The sequence below is a fragment of the Hipposideros armiger genome, unplaced genomic scaffold (genome assembly GCF_001890085.2).
Source record: "Hipposideros armiger isolate ML-2016 unplaced genomic scaffold, ASM189008v1 scaffold_274, whole genome shotgun sequence".
NCBI classification, from domain to species: Eukaryota; Metazoa; Chordata; class Mammalia; order Chiroptera; family Hipposideridae; genus Hipposideros; species Hipposideros armiger.
In genome coordinates, this window is record NW_017731624.1 from 1,550,295 (window position 1) to 1,572,241 (window position 21,947).

General features: G+C 36.4%; 1 protein-coding gene across 4 annotated transcripts in view; it reads right to left on the reverse strand.

Moving 5' to 3' along the window:
• Positions 1–21,550, reverse strand: part of MTMR2 (myotubularin related protein 2) — a 103,281-nt gene extending 81,731 nt beyond the window's left edge. The window contains exons 1-2 of one of the 4 annotated variants that reach the window (XM_019657162.1): positions 21,306–21,532; positions 12,016–12,086 (exon numbers count right to left, since the gene is read on the reverse strand). Coding sequence is in view for 2 of the 4 variants with exons in the window: in XM_019657159.1 (XP_019512704.1) it covers positions 21,306–21,385 (80 nt within the window). In the remaining 2 variants the exon portion in view is untranslated. Of the gene's footprint in view, positions 1–12,015; positions 12,087–21,126; positions 21,227–21,305 lie in introns of those variants that run through there. The other 3 variants (XM_019657163.1, XM_019657159.1, XM_019657158.1) reach the window with 3 other exon arrangements.
• Positions 21,551–21,947: the final 397 nt, after the last annotated feature.

Consider the following 21,947-nt stretch of genomic DNA (forward strand, 5'->3'; position numbering starts at 1 on the left):
CTTCTCATCTTCTTAACCTTGTAACACTGGAGAACCCCTGAACTCTCTGGACTTGAACCTCTTATCTTCATTATGTATACCTCCCCTCCTGAACAATCTCCACTTAAACATGTTTAACTTGATGAACCCAAATTTACAGCACTATCCCAGACTTCTCTCTTGAATTCCAGATTCCAACCACTTACTTATTTAATGTCTCTAGATGGACGTCTAATATGCCCAAGCCAAATGCCTGCTCTTCTTCCTGAAAGCAGCTCTAACATCTTTGTAAATGGTAATTCTATCCTAAACTCTCTTGGGCCAAAAACTTTGGAGTCATCTTTCAAGCTTGTATTACACGACATATAGTCAGTCAGTCAGGACATCCTGTTGGCTGCACCTACAAAACATTTCCAGTGTCCATCACTTCTCTCTACCTCCTCAGCCACCACTATGATCTCCCTCCTGGATGATTCCAATTGCTCATAAACCAGTCTCCACGCTTTTGCATCCCAGTCTGTTCTTTACACACAGCCAAAGTCAGCCTTTTGAAACATGTGTTGTAGTCACTCCTCTGTAAAAAAAAGCAAAAACAAAAAAACCTTCCACTGCCTTACCGTCTCACTCAGAATAAAAGCCAAAGTCCTTAAAGTGGCCGGTAAGTCTCCCCCGTCCCACCCCCATCTTACCTTCCATTCTCCCCTTCGCTCCCTTGAAACACACAGGACTCCTGCCTGTGCCTCTAACACACCAGGCAAGTTCCCACGTCAAGAACTATTTTATACCGTTGCTTATCTACATCTGTAACTCTCTTCTCACAAATATTCGCCATTTTCCTTCACTTCCTCCAGTTTCTTTGTTCAAATGTTGCCTTCCGAGTGAGAACGTCCCTGGCCATTTTATTTAAAATTGCAAACCACTCCAAACCCATTCTCTAGGCCCTTTCACCTTCATTTTTCCCAGAGTACTTATTACCATATATTTTTTATTGTACTTTTGACATATTTGACATATTTTTTGTTGTACTTTTTTATTTTCTGACTCCTCCACTTGGTGAGCCCTTACTGAGTCTTACCATATGCCAGAAACAGTTCACATATTTATAAAAAATTAAATAAAATAATGAATGCAAACAGTTTAGCATATTACCTGACAAACAGAAACACTAAAACAATGTAAACAATTCTAACAACTTCATCCTTAAGGAAGCGAGGAGCTAAATCATCCCTAATCAGATCATCTCTGCCAGAGGAAATGTAATACAATTTATTTAAAACAAGACAAGAAAACAAAATAATCTCTAGAAAAAGAAATTCCGTATTTGTCCTCTAGCAAGCAGTTCTAATTATTAAAGCATTGTTAGAAACACAGATCCTTTCTGTTTTTATGGCAAATGCTGTGTATTATTTTATTTCATGACCAAAAAGGCTTTCTACAGTTAAGCATTAACAGTGGACTGCTATATATAACCATACTAAAAAGCATCTTGACAATACAATGCAATGGATACTCTGGCAAATGTTAACACACAGGTGAACTACTCTACCACTCCAACCAGGACATGTAAGTTTAAGCTAGGAGAAGAGAAAGAAAAATTAGGTCTCATAAATCAAGGAAAGTCATTTAGCATCTCAGAGCCTCAATTTTATATTACAAAGTAAGGACAGAAATACTTGCTCTTATTATCTCACTGGGTAGTTATAAAGACCAAGTGAAAATAATATGATAATGCTGTCTAAAAGTGTAGGAGTCTTTTATACATAAATACTTATATATAACGATGGGGGCAAGGGCCAGCATCCTGCAACTGATATGTGGAAAATAAAGTTATTGTTAAAATGTGTAAGATTTAAGTTTAAAGCAAAAAACAAATATGTATGGGACTCTTAAGAAATAAGACATCTCAGAAAGACTTTCCAGATTAATACCACTCCTCCTAGATGAGTTCCTGAATATGAGTTCCCCGCCTCAGCACATTCATAACAAAAAATTGCTAATGTTTCCAAGCAACTTTGTTTTCTAGTTTAGTAAAATGCATAAACTCAATAAATGCTTATTTACCAATAAAAATTCCCAATAAATACCAGAACTCTTTAGAAATTAGCATTTACAACATATTTGTTATATTAACAGCAATAAAATAGTAGGCCAGGTCTATTTACACTAAAATAATTTAGAGCAGCAGTTCTCAACCTGTGGGTCGCAACCCCTTTGAGTGTCAAACAACCCTTTCACAGGGGTCGCCTAAGACCATCAGAAAACAAAAAGACATTTACATTATGATTCATAACAGTAGCAAAATTACAGTTATAGAGTAGCAACGAAAATAATTTTATGGTTGGGGATCACCACAACATGAGGAACTGTATTAAGGGGTCACAGCATTAAGAAGGTTGAGAACCGCTGATTTAGAGGAATAACTGATTTATACAGAAAACAAAAGAAATATTTGAGATAATCAAATCCAAAACAACAACAACAACAAAGATGTGGAAAAGTCACACAATGTCAAACAAATAAATAAATAAATAACATCATCTCATTTTTGACAAAAGCTAAATTGAATAAAAATTTGGGCACACAAATGAAAAGATGACATATAAAGATTCACAGGGTCATGGTCCAAATACACTTTTTTAAATGACTCTTAGTTTCATATGCTGCACAGAGAGATTTCAAACAGTAAAGAATTTTTAAACTGTGATATTACTATTCAATTTAAATTATACCTTTACATAGTACCTGGTTTAATCATTAAATACCACCTCCTCCCAAGTCCTGCCCCCCACCACCAAAAATAATTTTTTCCCCAATATACGTTCAGTTCAAAAACACAGCTATGATCCCAAACCAAGCAATCATTCTCCGTTATCCAGATTCCATTTAATTGACAGGCTACCAAAAGGGTCACCTCCTATATCCAAGACTTTTTATCATGAGAGTGGTCTCCAAAATGGAGCAAGAAGTGCTGAGGAAATGAGGGCTTTGTGAATGATGACATTCAATGACAAAGAATTCAATTCAAGCATGACATTAAAGTCACAAGGAAGACTTGAGGGGTGGACATGCTATACAAGATGGTCTCCAAGTTCAAAGCTAAAATTGTATAATTCAGAGCACAGACATAAAATTCTAGGCTCACAAATGAATTGAAGGGTTACAGTTTTAAATATTGGAAATATTTGCTAAACTGGCTTTTACCATTTTTAATATCCCTTTCATCTCTTCAGAGTCCAAATGTCCCCAACTTTTCCACACACACACACACACACACACACACACACACACACACACACACTACACAAAAATAAACTACTGTCCCATTTGAAAATGCGATTCAAAGACTTGTCCTTCAACATTTCTTAGCTATACTATAATACATAAACTTTCCTCAAAGAAATGGATTCGCAAAGCTACAATATTATGAAATTTTGTTCTCCTTTTTACTTGGGCACTTTTCTGCCCAAATCTTTAATCAGAATTGTTACTAAGAAATAAAATTAAATAATAATCCTGTTCCCTTCTGTTCCTATAAATCCTTTAATGGAGGTACAAAAAGACCACTAAAGTTCAAATATCTAATCCATAAATACATAGAACATTCCCAGGCCCTGGATAACCTGTAAGTAATTGGTAAGATTCAGAATGGGTAGTCAAGTGTACTTTGAAACAAAAGCAATCACAATACCTCAAGGGTAGGTAAAACATAATTCCTGCCCTCTGTATTCATTTTAGTCAAGTGTGCTATGTCAATATAAAATTATAAACACAATTTAGAAATTAATGAAGCTGTTATAGAGACTATTTTCTCAAAAGCAACAAAACTGATCAAAATCTAACTGTGGAATACTTTTATTAATAACATCAATTATTCTTTATACTTATTCATTTATAGACTCCTTTTCCCAAGAGGCTCAAAATACCTCTTAGAGTAAAACTGCAATTATATTCTAATGTACTAACTTTTGATTATCAACCCTTATGAAGAGTTGCTAAAGACTATATGAGATTACAAACAATTTACATTCACAAATATATTTATCCAAATTTGCAGAGCCAAGGCTCCTGTAAATGGGAAGTCACTCTCACTAGAATTCCCCCCTTCAACCCACTCCTGATTCCACCCTAAACTATATTATTCTCTTTATTCCTAATTAAAAAGAATCAAGTCAATAGCATTTAAAAGTTAACTTCCGGTTCCACAAAATAACCAAATGAACCTACACATACACACATGTGAAAGAATAGAACTTAGGTTTATAGTAAGAAAGGCATAATATAGGACAGCACTAGTCAACTGTTTTTTAATAGCCCTGCCACTGCCACTATCTAGCCAGAGTGAGTTTTCTTTTCACCACAAGACTGAAACAGAAATCCCATCATCTCTTAGTCATTCCCACACACTTACTGGCCTGCTGTTATTATAACAGAATGTCTTTTCCCTTTACACTATTTTTACACTATTTTTCCTGCTACACTTTTCCTAAGAGCTGAACAGGTATACAAACACATCATTGGTGGGGGATAGGAATCACTCAATATGCTCTTCAAAACAGTATCATTAAATAAGATAAAGTTCTGTCCACTTTTCTATTTTTTATTTTTTGTTTCAGTTAGATTTTTTTAGTTATACTTATTCCTGAGAATTCATCAAGCTAGAAACTTGCAAATTAAGAAAATTATGTCTAAAGAAATGAACACTGGTACCTACTACAAACATACTTCTTGCCTCAATATTACTGAACTTACAAGCATCCCTGTCAATGTTGCAAAGGCAGAGAAATCTGTTTCCACATGAAAGGGGTTCACATATCACCTCCCAATACTCCCACGTCTCAAAGCACCCCTCAGCTACTTGGGAGGATGGAGACTAAGAGTCTCTACCTCCAACTAAAAGGCCTCTTAGGCACATTCCCTTCTGCTCTTCTCACTCTTCCCCTCCACTGGGGGAGCAGGTACTTCCTAAATCTTTTTCATACCCTCCCCTGTCTTCCACAGACATTTGCTAATATTATCAATGTATTACGTACTAGGGGTAGCACTGAAAACAGATACATTTTCTTCAAGGGCTTATAGTCGAATGAAGGTGCTGGATATGTAAGTATCTCATAATAATGCAGTGTGGGAATGAAGAGATATAAAAGATGCAACTGAAACCCTGAAGAAAACACAAAGAAACAGAAATGCACAGTGGCAGAAACGTGAGCTTCAGGGTCACAGAGCTTGGTTTCACAATTCAGCAAATCATAACTCAGGCAAGTTACTTAATCTCTCTAAATTCTTTCTTATAAAATAAGGACACCTTATAAGACTGTAATAAGGATCAAAAGCATGATCTATAGAATGTTATTAGTGCTAAATACTTAACCCGTAGAAAGTGTTGTATTCAACAAATAAAATAGCACTGTGGAAGTACAAGAGTACCCTCTTCAGAAGGGAAAACAGGATGATATCAGAAATAATGGTCTCCTTTTAAGAAGGAATCCACTAGTTAAATTAAAATGAAGCAAAGCACTTGACCCTAAAAGTACTTTTCACTTAAATCTGTACATAAAATGTCCTCATTTGACTATAACTGAATGTACAAACTTACAAATTCAAAAAAAGTTAATAAATCAATCATGTAATACAAAGCACAAAAATCAGGGACAAAAGGATTAAAAACATATATATTACACACATACACAGACACACACCCTCACGCACATATATGCACACATCTTATGTAACTTTTTTATTCCCTATGCTGTACTTTACATCCTCATGACTATTTTGTAACTACCAAATTGTACTTCTTAAACCCTTTTTCATCCAGCCCCACAACCCCTCTTCCATCTGGAACCATCAATTTGTTCTCCGTAGCTATGAGTATGCTTCGGTTTTGTTTGTTTTGTTCTTTAGAGTCCACACAGAAGTTAAATCATATGGTACTTGTCTTTCTCAGTCTGACTTATTTCACTTAGCATAACACCCTCTAAGTACATCCATGTTGTTGCAAATGTAAGATTTCACTTTTCTATTCCAGCGTGTGTGTGTGTGTGTGTGTGTGTGTGTGCAAGCGTGCGTGTGTGTGTGTGTAATATATACATCTTCTTTATCGAATCATCTATTGATGGGCACTTAGGTTGCTTCCATACCTTTGCTACTGTAAATAGTGCTGCAATGAACACAGGGGTGCCTATATCTTGTAATTTCTTATATATTCAAGCAGAAGACTGGCCCAAAGCTTCAATCACAAAACCAATGTCATCACCAGTAAGTTTCAGTGTAACCATTAGCAAAGCACTGACCCTCTCTGGCTCTGCTCGTTTGCTGGATGGTTAATGGAATTATCATGACTTTATTATCAACCACATTAACACTTGGAGGTATTTCACAGCAATGAACAGAAAAATAAAATCCAAGCACTAACAGAGGTCATAAAATATTTATATTCCTCTTACCTCTGATATATTTCAAAATCCAATGAAAACATTTCTATCAAAAGTGCAAAAGTATTTCTGAAAATTAGAGCTACCGATAAACATACCAGCATTATGCACTCTTATATCAAAACAGTTTGGAAACAAGACACCTATCTTTTCATATCCTAGTAAACAAATGCCTCCAGAGGACTTGGGAGAGGTTGCATTTCTTTAGTTTACAGCCATTACTGACCACTGTCATTACAATAAGATCTAAGTCACTTGCCTTATGTAAACCGCTTCACTCCTACTGCCAATTCAATTTTTCTTCAGTATTCCATGGGGGGGAAAAGGTTCTTTTTAAAAAGCACTCTCTTGTAAGTAACGTCCTGAGCACATACATAGCACATTTGCCCAAGAACATTAAAAGAATGTGCTCTATATTCTGACTGAAGAAGTGCTCTAGGAATGCAAATTTTGCTCTCAGTACTTACACAATGGACTGTGTCATCATAAGTGCTGTTCACGTGCTATTAGTCATTCTGTTGAAAATTTTATTTAAAAAAATAATAAAAGGGCTGTAGTGTGTATAAAGCATTTGGGACACAAAAGACTTACTGTCAAGACTAGTCACAGGATCCTCAAAATAGAACACTCCCCAAAACAAATTAATTTACAGCTTATAATTATTTTTTAAAATGCTACACCAGAAGACTGAATTTTTAAACTTAGTATGAAAAAGATGGCATAAATGATCTTATCATCACGGCATCTGGTGGACAGAGATGAGAGACTGCATTTTGTATTCTTCAGACAAACAAAGGGGATTTGAGCTCTGGGCCAGCTGGAGCATGTTGGCACTTAGTCTGGAAAACCCCTAGGTTCTACAGTACACATGACCTTGGGTATAGTTTAATTTAGCTTAATATCAGATCTATTGATAACATTTCCCAAACTAAAAGTCAGGGCATAACATTTGGTAATGCAGCAGCAAGTCTGAAAAACCAGGTTGTACAGAAAATGGTTCACACATCTTTTTTTTCTGCAGAGTATTGCTTCTTCAAAGATCTTATCTGGAAATATAATTAGATAAAACAGATAAAATCTAAAGTATCCTAGCCCAAATGAGTATGTCATGAGGGATGCCATGAGAAATAGAGAGTAGAAGAGACCCTGAGTCCAGCAACCAATCCCAACACCCTCAGCTATCTCTTAAAAGACTTTCCCAGAACTCCTTCAAAAATCTCTGATTCGATCTCAGATAAGAGCTAAAATGCAACCTCATATGGATTCATAAGTAGCCCAGAGGGAAAACGTTATTTCTATATCAGTTTAAATGAGAAAATGTGATACTAAACTGAAAATTGGTCAGATCATTAGAGCTCAAAGCACACTACTCTGAAATTGCATTTCCTTTTAGAAACAAACACTTGCATCGCAAATTGAAATGTGAAGTCAGAAACAACACTAAAAGAGGGAGTTGGCCTATGCAGTAAACACTTGCTCAACAAACACTTTTACCCAAACAAATACAGAAAACACATGGGGAATTCATGCCTTGATAAATGATCTCACATTTAATTTTCTCATCCCATCATGTAAATCTGAATTCATTACGAAAATCAGAAAATCACGTGTCCATTCTTTGGGCTATCTAGATAGCTATTTTTGGTTTTCTGCAGGCAGAGCAAAATGAATTATTACTATTAATTGGTTACTCCCCTTCAATGTAATGAGATATAACTTTTCTGCACAAACTTGAAATCATATAATAAGTGAAATTAACATAGTTATTTTGTTTTGTTTTGCAGTCACTAAAACATTCAGTAGGAAAAAAAGAGCATTCAATATTTCTTTCTCTTTCTAGCCTGGAAAGGTTAAGTCAAAAATCTAAGTACTGGCATCATTCAGTTACCTATCCCTTCATACTTTTGAATACTGTTTACTATTCACCAGATTAGTTGTCAAAAATCATAAATCATGAAAAGATACTATTTTCTTGCTTGTTTTTGTCTTTTTTCTGTATGTGTATAATAAGGATAGAGAAAATGTCTCTTTTAAAATAATTTTTAAAATATTAATACTTAACATTAGCGTGGCCGTTTACAAATGGCAGATACACTATCTCCCATACATATTACCAACTCTGGGGCTAGATTGCCTGGTCCTAAATTCTGGTTCAGCCACCCTGCGTGACCTTGAGGAAGTTACTTTAATCTCTGTGTCTAAGTTTCCTCATCTATACAGTGGAGATAAGGATAATTCTTATACCTCACTGGATTGTTATAAGAATTCAAACCAATATATGTAAAATACATAAAACAGTGTCTACCACATAGTACACACTACACAGCTGTTAGCTATTTTTTTCAATTATTGTCATCATCATCAATCATTATGTTTAGGTCTCACAACAATCCTTAAAGATGGGACAGCAGACATCATTTTACCCTTTTTCCAGATAAGGGAGTCGGCTCAGAGAAATCAAGTGACTAATCCAGACTCATAGTTAAGAAGTTGATTCAGAACTAAAGAACCTAAACTAAGAAAGAATCAAGATTTTTCCCTACACTGTGCTGTATAGTATCACACAGTATTTTTCTGCATGTATATTAGTTCTACAGATCATGTACTTCTAAAGACCATAACAACACTCTTTTAAACATTTAAACACTCAAATAATTCAGACAGCATACACTGGTAGCCATGCAGAGAATGAGTCTTTTATCCAAAAGATACCTGCATCTCTTGTAAGTATTTTTAGAGGAGCAAAATGAGTCAGACTTCTAAAGAAAAGTATGCACTGAATAATTAGCCTGGCTGAACAAGATGAACCTGTCATCAATTTTCCAATACGCAGAATTTCTTATAAATAGCAAAACATATACCCATGAAACATCAAAACTTCCATGCTGTAATTTATGTTGGGCAGTGGAAACAGCACGGCATTTAGCCCAAGTTCCAGTTCCATCCCCTCTCCAGTTACTCATCTTTCCAATGAGGACCTACCTCGCAAGGCTGTTAGGAGAAATAACTGAGATGATCTAGGTGAAACAGCTTCGTAACTATAAAAACTACACCAAAATGCATTTACTATTAGCTACCTTGATTACATTGACAAATAATACTGAACATTCATTTATTCATTCATTCATCACTTTTTTCTTAAAAAAGTGCTGACAGAACTCTTCCAGAACTCATCCTGAGTATTTTGTGTAATTTAGAGTATATTAAGCGACAATCAGGGTTGGATTAGCACAGTGAAAGAACTTTAGGCAACCTGCAAAGTATCTATTCTAGTACCATGTGCTTAAAGGAGACTCAGTAAAATCTCAGCCACTAGAAATAAGAGAACAAACCAAGTGACAAGCATATGCTTTTTCTTTCCAATTTTAAATAATAAATATTTTCAACTACATCACAAAGAAACCCAGTGGACGTATCATCACAGCATTAATCATAAAACATTAATATTTCTGTGACACTACAGTTTTCAAAGCATTCTACACTATCATTATAGAAATAAAATAAATGTTAGTTTGTTCACAAATACATTTTAACATTCATAAAACTTCCACTCCTAGGAAAGCCCCTAACTTTAGTGTCCCAACATAAAAAAATGAAGTAATTATACTATATAATCAATAAGGTTCTTTTTTAGATCTATTATATTTAGGATTTTGAGTCTGTGGTTCTAAAAATTATTTTTTAAAAATTTAATGGATAGAAAATTTATAACTACAAAATATAATAAACTTATTAGAAATGAATGATTTTTAAAAACCTTACAATTAAAACATACCCCAAAATAGCTATAAAATTGAATAACTGCATTTTATAGTTAAACTTACTAGTAAATTTCAGAATTACAGAATACATATTTCATAAAAAATTGAATAACTACATTTACTATTATTGTAAGGTTACAATTCAGTGACTATCAACATACTATACACAATACAATATAAAATATACACATACCAAAATTAATTCACACCTTTTTTTGATCTTTCAAATGTAATTCAGACTCTTATAACCCATAAAAAACTTTAGAATATTTCAGTCCCTCAGAAATATTGTGAATATAAACCACAACAGTGTAGTATTAAAAATATAAAATAACTTCAATTATTTAAGGTCTCTGGCTTCGTATATAAAGCTTCAGCTTCTATACCAAGCAAATAAAACCACTCCTAACAGTATCTTATAGAATCCAAAGGAAAAAAACAAAGTTTTTTCATACTATCTATGTTCATATGTTTTCATACTACATACTGTTCAAACTAGTCTACCAAGTACCTATTTGCAAAGAACTATATGCAGGCTACCATCATTCAAAAATGATATCAGATCCCTCCTTTTCAGAAGCATAAAGCATAAAGGCCATGTTCAAACAGTGCCTTGTGGGGGGGGAAAAGTTTTTCCTCTATCTGGACTACCAGGGGGTTTTTTTTCCACCCAATGATTTCAAAATCAGAATCGGTTACATATTTGAGTCAAGATGAAGAAACAGTCCATGTTTTCTCAGGCACATAACCAATACGTGTTTTTACTTACTTTTTTGGAGGGGAACAGTGATAGATTAGTTACGGTTTTATATTTACACAGTGAAGCTGTCAGACCCAACAAAAATGACTATGTGACTCAGTGAAGTCTAGAACTGGGAGTGAGGGGATCACTTCTAGCACTAAAAAACTCTGTGACTTTGTTAGAAACAATACTAACCTTTCCTAGCCTCCTAATGCTTATTGTGCCTTTGGGTAAGTTATTAAACTTCTCTAGGTCTGTTCCCTCATCTACATACTTACAGAGGAAGACTAAAATTCAAAAGTATCTGGATCGGTGGTTTTCACTTGATGTGAAGATTTTTGTACCCACTCCCAGTGATTCAGAATGGCTGGGCTGGAACCTAGAAAGCCAAATGTTCACCAAGCACCACAGGTGACAAAAAAGTGCAGGTGATCCTCAGCCACATTTGAGGACATTACAAGTCCTAGTCACACTAAATGATCTCTAGTGCCCCTAATTGTATACAAAGATGACATAATTTGTTTCAGTGCCAAGGTCTTAGGAATTCTGGATCTAGAATAATGTGCGGACATAGAAGATGCTAAACAAATATTTACACAGAGGAAGAAAGGGAGGGAAGGTGGGAGAGAGTGGATAATGAAAGAAAGGAAGGAAGGGAGGAGGTCAGCTAGCTAACTGGCCGTATTTTTGGCTAAGAAACATACTAAACGGTAGTAAAATTAAAATTGGGTAAAACATACCTCAGTAGCTGAAAAGCAAAGACCTGCCTCTACACACATATTTTTATTTACACACATACAATTTTAAATATAGCATGAGCCCTTGTCCAACTGCAAAGTACTAAGAAGGAAAAGGAAAAAAACAGTTCACATAAGCCAAAGAATTCTAATGGAAAATTACCAACTAAAATTTAGTCACTGTTTTCCCCAGGTAGAAGACAACACAGAATTTTAAGGATGGGACTTAGAATTGGGACTAAAGTTTGAAGTTATTGGTTAGTCATGAGCATAAATTTCATTTGGAGTAATATATGGATTCCAGAAATACTGTTGTCAATATTAACCTTTGTCCATTTTTTATTTCCATTTTCCCATTCACTTACATTATAATTTTTGAGATGTTTTATCTTCACTTCTGATGATCTTCAAATGTCAATGGCTCTTAACACATTAACTGTAAACAAACACAAAGGAACTTAGGGGAATTCAGATATTTAAGGAAGCCTGCAATAAAGTATTCTCAATTACTTTGTAAATCCTGCAGGGGAGGGAGGGCAGAGGTGGGAGGAGACTTGCTTCTTTTAAATGCAAATAATACTATCCTTTTCATCATCAAGCAAAGAAAAAAAATCAACCTATTTTCTGTGGGAAGAAAAGAACATTCAAAGCTAGAGGAAATTCCAGATATGGACACTCTGAACTCACTGATGTATTAGGTACCTTATCCTTCTCCTCAGCAGTGCAGTGGTCAAGGAAATTCATTTCCTTGTCACTACCGATAGACCTGCCCTGGGATTGCCCTCAAACTACCAAGTACTGGCCTGGATCTGGGCCACCAGATCTTCAGGTATGATCAGTTCTCTAGAGCACACAGACCCTGGAGTTAAACAGACTTGGATTCAAATGTCAAACTGCTCACCCTAATCTTCAGTCTTCTCATCTATAAAATGCAAACGATAACACTGTTTATTTTATACAACTATGAGAATTAGATAAGAAAATGCATATTAAGGGATTTAACACTATGCCCAGCATACAGCAAGAACTCAATAAATGTTAAGGGCTATTATCTATTCTATTATTGTTGTGATTATTAATATTAGTAATTTATTACAACAACTGTCTACTACTTGAAAAGTAAAGCTTACCTCTGGTGTTTATATTTTTAGGTATTGCCTTTGGTTATAACTGAAGAGTAGTATCCAATACCAGTAACAGGACATTTGTATCATATAAAATTTTATTTTGGAAGTATGCCACACACCTTGGCTCAGCTCAAGAAAATTAAGGCTTGTAATCAGTAGCCCATCATCAGCCAAAGTTATTACCCTTTTGGGTAATAAAATACAACCACCTAACAAAGTCTTATCTGAACAACTGCTCACTTGCAGTTATCAGGAAAGGCGATTCTGTGAAGAAAGAAGATGGATATACTGGTGACTCATGCCTATCAAACCCTCTGAGAGCAATGAATAATGCTGAATTTACCCAGAGACTTCTCTACCCTCTTCTACTCACTCTCAAATGATTCAACTCCTGTTTGATATTACATGCTTACAATATTAATATTTCTGTTAGGTGACATAAAAATGCATAAAACACTGATTTCTCTGAATTTTCAATCAAATGTTTAGGTCAAAGACATAAAAACAAACACAAAATATTGGCAAAGGCTAACTAACATGGTCCAAAATGACCAGCTTTATTTCCCTTCTGGAAACCAAACCTTTATAGTTAAAACGAGAGAAGATACTTAAGTAGAATATGATGCAATATCCTTGGGGGAAATGAAACACATGGATACACCGCCTGGAAACGAACATCAAGCCACAGAGGAGTAGGCAGTGTAGGCCATCATTCCCATCACCACCACCACTCTACCCGCCATGCAATTCCCTGATCTCTCCAAGTGAAATAAAAAACGAAATAGCATGGTTACTCATTCTTCATTTGATTTCTACTTGCCTTTCACTTAGTGTTATAGTAATTAATACATGTGTTCCTTTTAGTTTATGGATCCAAGATTAGGATCATAAAAATTTGATCCAAGATAATACACAAAAAAGGTAAAAGGTTAAAAAACTCAGTGTTTGTCATGTTCCAAAATACAATTCTTTTTTGGTCTGCTATAATATAGTATCTCTCTTTCAATGTATTTTCTTTTGGTTATTGCATATGCAAGTCACTCTGGCATAAGTGACGTGTTGTAGACTTTAACTGGAAAATGTCTTCCTTGCTTCAAAATGATTCATTTGTATACCATGGGAGAAGTTGCTGATTATCTCCAATACCCAGTCTCTCCTGTTTCTTAGACACAGAACCTCCAACTCTTAGCTCAGCATATGGCGTTCCAGAACAGACTACATATCCTAGCCTCCCTTGTGGCTGGGTATGGCCATGGGACCATATTCTGGCCAAAGACTATACGTGACTTCAAAAACTGTCCTTTAAAGAGAGAGAACATGCCTTTATTCTTCCCATCCTCCTTTCTTTTGACTAGAATGAAGATGCAATGGTTGGAGCTCCAACAACAATTTTGGTTCATGAGGTAACATTGGAATGTAAGATAAGATACATTAAGTTAGAAAGAATCTGTGTCCTTGATACTTTAGATCCACTATATCAAATCTATATTGACTATTTTGCGGCTTTTATGCATGAAAAAAATAAAATTCTCTCTATTTTAAGGAACAGTTCACTTAGATTTTCTGTTATGCTCTGCTAAACCTAAACTCTAACTTAAAAAAATAAAATAAAGGTGGGAGTGGCGTCAAGGGATTTGTAATAGATATGTATGATATTGGGGGGAAATGGGGCGGCGGATTGGGGGAGGAGGGTTGTCACTTCGAGGGGTAAAAAGTATAACTATTGCACTGTGTTGTACAGCTGAAACTAATTCTAAAAAATGTGTATTTCATAATAAAAAATAATTTAATAAAAAAAAAGAAAAGAAAGAAGAAAGAAGAGTTCTCCAAGTTTCAGTATTTAGGTTTTTTGAAGTATACAGATTAAAACTTATTTCAAAAGTTAATTTTTATTGTATTGAAAACACAGCATCAGCCCTTATTTAATATAGAGTAAGAAGTATTTAAAGAACCCAAGAGTTAATCACATCCAATATGAGTTTTTAAAAGAATGAAAATTCATCAGTGATTACTGCCATGGGTATGTTGTACTTAAGCAGGGGAAGAATTATGACGCTTGCTCATTAGTGGTTTATAGTGATGACAACATTGGTACATATATAGAAACACATTAAGAGGGATAAGCACAATTAGTTCTGTGTAATAAAGTTATAGGAAAGGGAATTGAAATTATTGTTTTCATTAAGAGGGCATCTTCTCTAGTCCCTTTAATAACCTTGTACCAATCTTTTTTTTTATAGTTCCATTTTTAACCTGACTCCCTATGCAAAGTAGGCTTATAAAATCACTGCCAATCCTTGACTATCACCCCTCTATAGTTTTTAATCCTATCCACTGATTTAACTAAATAATACAGCAGGCACAAAAACAGCAAATGCTTTATCCACAACTAACTTCCTTAAAAGGAGAAAATATTCTATACTGAAATCTAGAGAATTTCCACTGGCCAGCTCCTGAGTCACATGCAGCCTTGGCCCTGGTGAGTCTGAATACAATAGCATTAAACTGGCGGGCTTCCAAAATAAACGCACTACTTTCTGGACATCTGTATCTGGGTTATTTCCTTCCCTTGGGCATAATCCAGCCTTTAGAACCTGAATTACTTCTTTATAACACTTTTTTTAAATGCATGTTACCACTAATGTATCTCACCAATGATCTATTTTTTTTTTAATAGCCTAAAACACTCTTGATTTGTGTTACTCATGGCTGAAAAAGAAAAAGACCTCAGGAAATTTCCTAAAAATCAGACATAATAAATCCACAAGAGATGACTTTTACCTTCCACTACTTCAGTCAATATTTTAACAAAAATGCTCTCAAGTAATAGGTTTATAGCAGCAGCTCTAACATAGACCTTAGCTTAGTTCAGGGGTCAGCAAACTTTTGAGACCGAAGAGCCGCCAGGGGTCAGCAAACCACAGCTCGCGAGCCACATGTGGCTCTTTGGGTACATACATGTGGCTCTAAAATAAAATTAAAAATGAAAATAAAACTATCATAGTTTCATTTATAGAATTTTTAAAGGGTATTATTCACATAATGGTGATTATGTAAAAATATATTTATGGCTCTCAAATAATTTTTAAATTGTTGTGAGGGTCAGGATTGGCTCTTCCAGGGGTTGGCAAACTTTTGAGATGGAACGTACCCAAAGAGCCGCAAGTGGCTGGCGAGCCGCAGTTTGCCGACTCCCGGCTTAGTCCATTTTAACTAATATTGATGGAGTTACTAGGCAACAATTAGTAAATGATCTGAGAGAGTAGTTCTCAAACTTTAGCATGCATCAGGATCACTTGGAGGGCTTGCTAAAACACAAACTGTGAGCTCCACCCCCAAAAGGTTTCATTCAGTTAGATCTGAGGTAGGACCAGGGAATCTGTATTTTTAACAAATTCCCAAGGGATGCTGATGTTACTAGTCTGGGACCTACTCATCTACATTAATGGAAGACTACTGATGATAGCATAAGGAGAAAAGAAGAAAATGTATATGAGACCCAATATCAGCTTCAATATTAACTTGTATACTTCTGATTAGTAATTAATCTCTTTAAATGTTCTTTCAAATAATCTACACAACAATTACTGATTAGTTCAAAGTAATATTGGATCTTATCTTACAAAACCTGAAAGTTCTTTTAGAGCCCTACAATAATGAAATCCAAAATAAGTAATTTTTAGGCTACCGATATGTTCAGTGTCTGACACGAGGTGCTAATAAGGTCAAGGCTGGAGGTTCAACCTGTTAGCTTCATTTTGTTCTGTAGCTATAGTTTTTACCACTAATCCTGGTCAGCTGCCTCAGGAGACATGCCAAGAGTCACAAGGGAAATATAAGAATGTGTGATTGCACACAAATCCATCACCACAACTGGAAAAACAACCCAAAAGCACATTTCCTACCGACATATCTCTAAGTGACCTTGAAGCTGAAACTAGAGATGAGACCTTGCAACCAAATGTTTTAGACATCTTAAAAATTATTCTACCTCTTTAGGCTGTAAGTGCTCCCAAAATTCATGGATTTGCTGTTTTCAAATAATGATAATTTTAAGAAAGACATGCCATTTAAAAATGTCCTTTTTAGGATATTATGGGTATCTCCCCTTTGATATTTTTTAACCTAAGTTAAATGCAAATATGGAATGCTCATAAATGCTAATGAATTTATAAACTAGAAATCAACTGATAAACCAAAATAATCTGAGACAAACAAGTGGTGCAAGAATAACTACAACAAGGGACTATATAAAGGATGAAAGAAATACACATCGAATAAAATCACTGACAAGTGAGAGAGAAAGAGAACAAAATAATCAAGAGTAGCAGATGCAAAGCAGGTAGACTAAGGGAACACAGAATCATGAAGTATACAGGACTAGACACATGCAGCCAATAAAATCAGCTCAGGGAATCAAGAGGCTTTACGCAAGAATAACTTCAGTTTGAACCTGAAGTTGTAACTTTACAGGCCAAATTCAACAGAAAGAAACCTTTTTTAATCCTTTGAGTGGAAACAACAAATAAGAAAAGTGGTGAACATTTAGTCAACGTTTCTTTATTCAAATGTTCACTGAGTAGCTATCTGGCACCATACGGTTGACCCTTGAACAATGCGGGCGGACGGGTTGGAGCACCAACCCTCCTGCAATAGAAAATCTGCATATAACCTTTGACTACCCAAAAACTGAGTTGTCCCTCAGTATCTGTGGAAGACTGGTTCCAGAAACCCTGGCAGATATCAAAATCTGCGAATGCTCAAGTCCCCTATATAAAATGGTGTAGATCAATGCACACAGTAGGCTCTCCGCATCTGCGGACTCCCAACTACAGATTGAAAACAGTACAGGTATTTACTGAAAAAAACCCATGTATAAGCAGACCCACGCAGTTGTTCAAGAATCAACTGTACTAGCATTTGATTATGCATAGCAAAAAGTAATCAAAGAAACCCACTCAAGCAGTACATTTTATAAGTGTACAAACTGAAAAGTTGTGCCAGACTAAGAAGGCAGCATAAAAGCAATACTATGCCCAATTCTGCTGTATAACTTGAAAAACTCAGGCTCAGGCCTACCATAGCTATCATACATAGCCTATAGTATTATATTACCTATATACTATATAAGTCATACTTGATATATCAGGAATAAGAGACAGAGCAACAGGAATAAAATTATGGCATACAGCCAGGTTATCATTGTGCTGAAGTGAATTTTTTCACAACTCTCTCGGTGGGGCTGCACATGTTGAAAAATGGACAATAAATAGCAGGACATACAAGAGCTGCCGAACAGCTCACTGAAGCAGGGCAATACCACGCAGGACTCACCAAATAAAATTACTTTTTTTTACAGGTGCAAGATGACATAACTATAGCTGATTAGGAAACTGCTATCTGGATAGCACATAAAGGATGAAATTGCTCTTTTGTGACCAAAGGCATCAGGCCTATAATGACCTAGAAGGCAAAGCTAGAAGCAAAAGCAAGTCTGAGATGACTATATATATCAAGACTCAACATAACACTTAGTGTGAACTACAGATCCCATAACAGCCAGTCGTCCAACTTCAATGAAGTGTGTCATTTAAAAAAACAAAAACAATAAACAGTGGGCAACCAGATGAGTTCCTGTATTCTTTTTCAGGTTTATATACTTCCCAGAAGAGTATAAAACATCTTACAAATTAACACATTTAAACATAATATTTAAACTCAATTAATCTAATACAAGTACTTGAAGAAATTAAAGTATATTACCAACTTCGGTTACAAATCTGACTGAAGTCTTTTTGCTAAACTGAAGGAAAGATGAAGTTACATAGTTTCCATTTTCAAACAAATTGGAAACATACATAACTTTTTGTATAAACAATTTTTCTTGGAGCTAAACTCTGCAGGAATTTATGTCAATATAGTGTGTAAAAGATAATCTGTAACACATCAAACAGTATCATTAACTATTATTTTGCAGGAGATATCAAAACAAATTCACAAGGCAATTTCTTAATTGAAAATTTTCTAACTGAATAAAATAGAAAGCATAAACTACAATTTAAGGCAATATTTCTGCAAAAAGTTGAGATAATATAATCCAAATATCGATATTTTTGCTTAAGCATAGGCTAACAAACGTAAACACAATCTGGATAGCCACTTAACACAGCTATTATACCTGTGGTTGTCCACCCTGCTTGTGCATTAGAATCACCTGAGATTGTTAGCCTAGCTTAAGTTTAAATACAATACAAGCTTCCTGAGAAGTATCTACAACGAAACTATTCTATACTGTTGATTAAAAAGCATACCACCAACAGGTGTAATGATTCATGAACTACAATAAAAAAACATCAAAGAATTCAGCAGGGGTGAATTCTATACAGTAGACATTCAATAAATGTTATTTTTCTCCCTTCCAAGGAGAGGAATGAAAGCTGGCATTCTTCTGTGGAAAGAAAACTCATACTTATATTTTTGTTCAGAGAGGGTGAGGCTAACATACTATTACAGTCAAAATTCTTTCAAGGAGTTTTAATTTTCTCAAGTTCTTATGTAACAATTTTTTAGTAAGAGTTAAAATAGATATGTAAACTTTAACTACAATTGCTGGGCTTTCTTTTATCTTTAGGAAATAAATGTGCTTAAATGGCACAATTAGGTACATTAATTTATAATAATAATAGATATTTATTGAGTGTTATTTTTAAAATCTGTAACAAAGGTTATTTGTAAAGGGAGTATTTGATAAGAATGAATTGGTAATGGATAAGAATGGTAAGAATAATGGATAAGAATGCATTCATCTTAGTATTATCATTAAAATAAAGAACGACTGAATTTTAGAGTGCCAAGGGACTTCACAGGTTTGCTAGACCAACCACCTTATTTTAAGATGAGAAAACTGCAAACTAAAAAGGTTACATGGTAACAGGCCCAACAGCTACCTGAGCTGCGGACTTTACTTTTCCTCTAACAGACTATGCTGCCTCCTGTGGTTCTAAATCCTCTGGCTTGGATGACATGACTAGTTAGTTGCCCCCACTGGTTTTCTTTACATTCTATTCCGAACCACAGTTGTCATTTGCAATTTGCCCATAAAATTATAATTTTCCAATCTGTTTTCTGAATGATCTTACAGCTGAGTATGTAAATCCTCACCTTTCTAAATTTCACAAAATACTTGAACCAAATGCACAATAATCAAACAATGAAAAATTCTTCTCTCCTGGACAGTTCAATATACAAATTCAAAAATAACATTTGTTGGTTTTTTTTTAATTTAAGCACCTCTGACATGCAGGGTCTGTTAACTGCTGGGGATATGAAGCTGAGTAAGATATGGTCCTTGTCCTCAAGTAGCTTATATCCTAGTAGAGAAGACAATTAAACAAACCATTATACTGTGCTTGTTAAGGACTCCGAAAAAGGGGTGGGCAGGTGTATATAGGAAGGGAATCTAATTTAGAATGATGGAGTCAGCTAATGATTTCCCAATGAGGTCCTGAACAGCAATAGAAAAAAAAAATGGCAGTATCACCCATATTTAGCAGAGTCCAAAATGAATTAAAGGAGACATAGAAACTTCAATTAACTCAGGGGAAAAAATGAAAGTTGTGTGTGCTTTCACACAGCAGTTTAAAATAACTCTAATAACAATTAAGACTATTTCTCAATGGAAAAGAACCTGATTTCATGGTGGCTATATAACAAATATAGATCTCCTATTATTTCATAAAATTTTAAACCATTAGTTTGAAACCAAAGAAAACAACTGCATCTAAAACATGTCTAGTTAATATTCACAACAATTCTCTGCAATGCTGCATACTAAATCCTCAAAATTACAGGGGAAAAAAATCCCATCAGGTAGAAGAGAAATAACCTGAAGAACCGGTAAGCCAAGAAGGAAGAAAACTATTCAGTCAGGGATCAGGGCTACTCAGATTCCTAGATAATGACTTTCAGCTGGAAGATTTAGCCAAGAGAAGCACAGTGGGCATTTTTGTTTACATTGTTAAGCAAAGCTGGGGGGTAAGAGTGTAGGGGAAATCGTGAAAGAGATAAGGAAGTGAAGTGATGAAAGAGAGGAAAGGGGTGGGCAAGAATCCAAAAAACCAAAGACATCAGGACGAACGGAAGAAAGACGGGAGGATAGTTTGGGAAAGAGTAATATAGAAAGGGAGGGAGGAAGTGGAAGAGGGGGAAGGGCTGTCTAAAAAAGAAAATGATTTGAGAGGAAATAAGAGAGCAGAGGCACTAAAGAACTGGGGGCTACATCAACCGGGGATATAGCTAGATCGCAACACAAAAGGTAGAAGAGGCGATGAAGCAGCAGCAAATTTTAACCTCTTTCCCAGCCTCTAAGCCCCAGACAGGGAGGAAGAAGTGGATCTCAAGTCCCGGGGAAGGCGTTCCGGCGCAGCCTCGGAGAAGCAGAGTCCGCGCGTTCGGGGCAGCATCCCGCGGGTCCCAGGCCCCTCGCATCCCCCGCGGACGCTGGGCGGGGCCCTGGGCGGCCAGGTTACCTGGACAGGGAGTCCACGCTGGGCGGCCGTGCTGCCGCCGGCTGGGAGTCAAGGCTCTCGCAGCTCGAGCTCTTCTCCATGGCGCGGCGCGGGCAGCAGGAGGAAAAGGCCGAAGCGACCTCCGCGGCTGCCGGGCGGGAGGAGCGGAGGGCGGAGTACGCCGGGCACTGGCCGCAGTCAGGCCAGCGCCGGCCCGGGAGGGAGACCGGAAGCGGCCATGTTCCCCCAGACTGCACCGCGCCCGGGGGCTGCCGGGGAGCGCGAGGTCCCTGCGCGCCCCCCGCACGCCGGCGCCCCTCGGGCGCGGGGAGAGGGAGGTGACAGCTCCCGCGGTGAGCGGGTCCGCGAGACGGGAGGGACGAAGAGCCTGTGGAAGGAGGGGACATTTTAGAAATAGAGGAGTAACGAGAGTCTCCAGGAAAGAGCAGGACCTGAAGGACGGGGATAATGGAGACAGGAATGTGAAGGTCAAGGGATGTGAGAGGACATGCTAATAAAGGAATGTGGGCGAACGGTAGGGTGAAGGGCAAGGACGTGGGGGTGTGGGGGTTCGAAAGGCAGGAAGAGAGCGTAGAGGCAGGTAAAGGATGAAGATGGGAGCCATGAGATGGCCAAATGTTCACCAGATTGGGGGCTGACAAT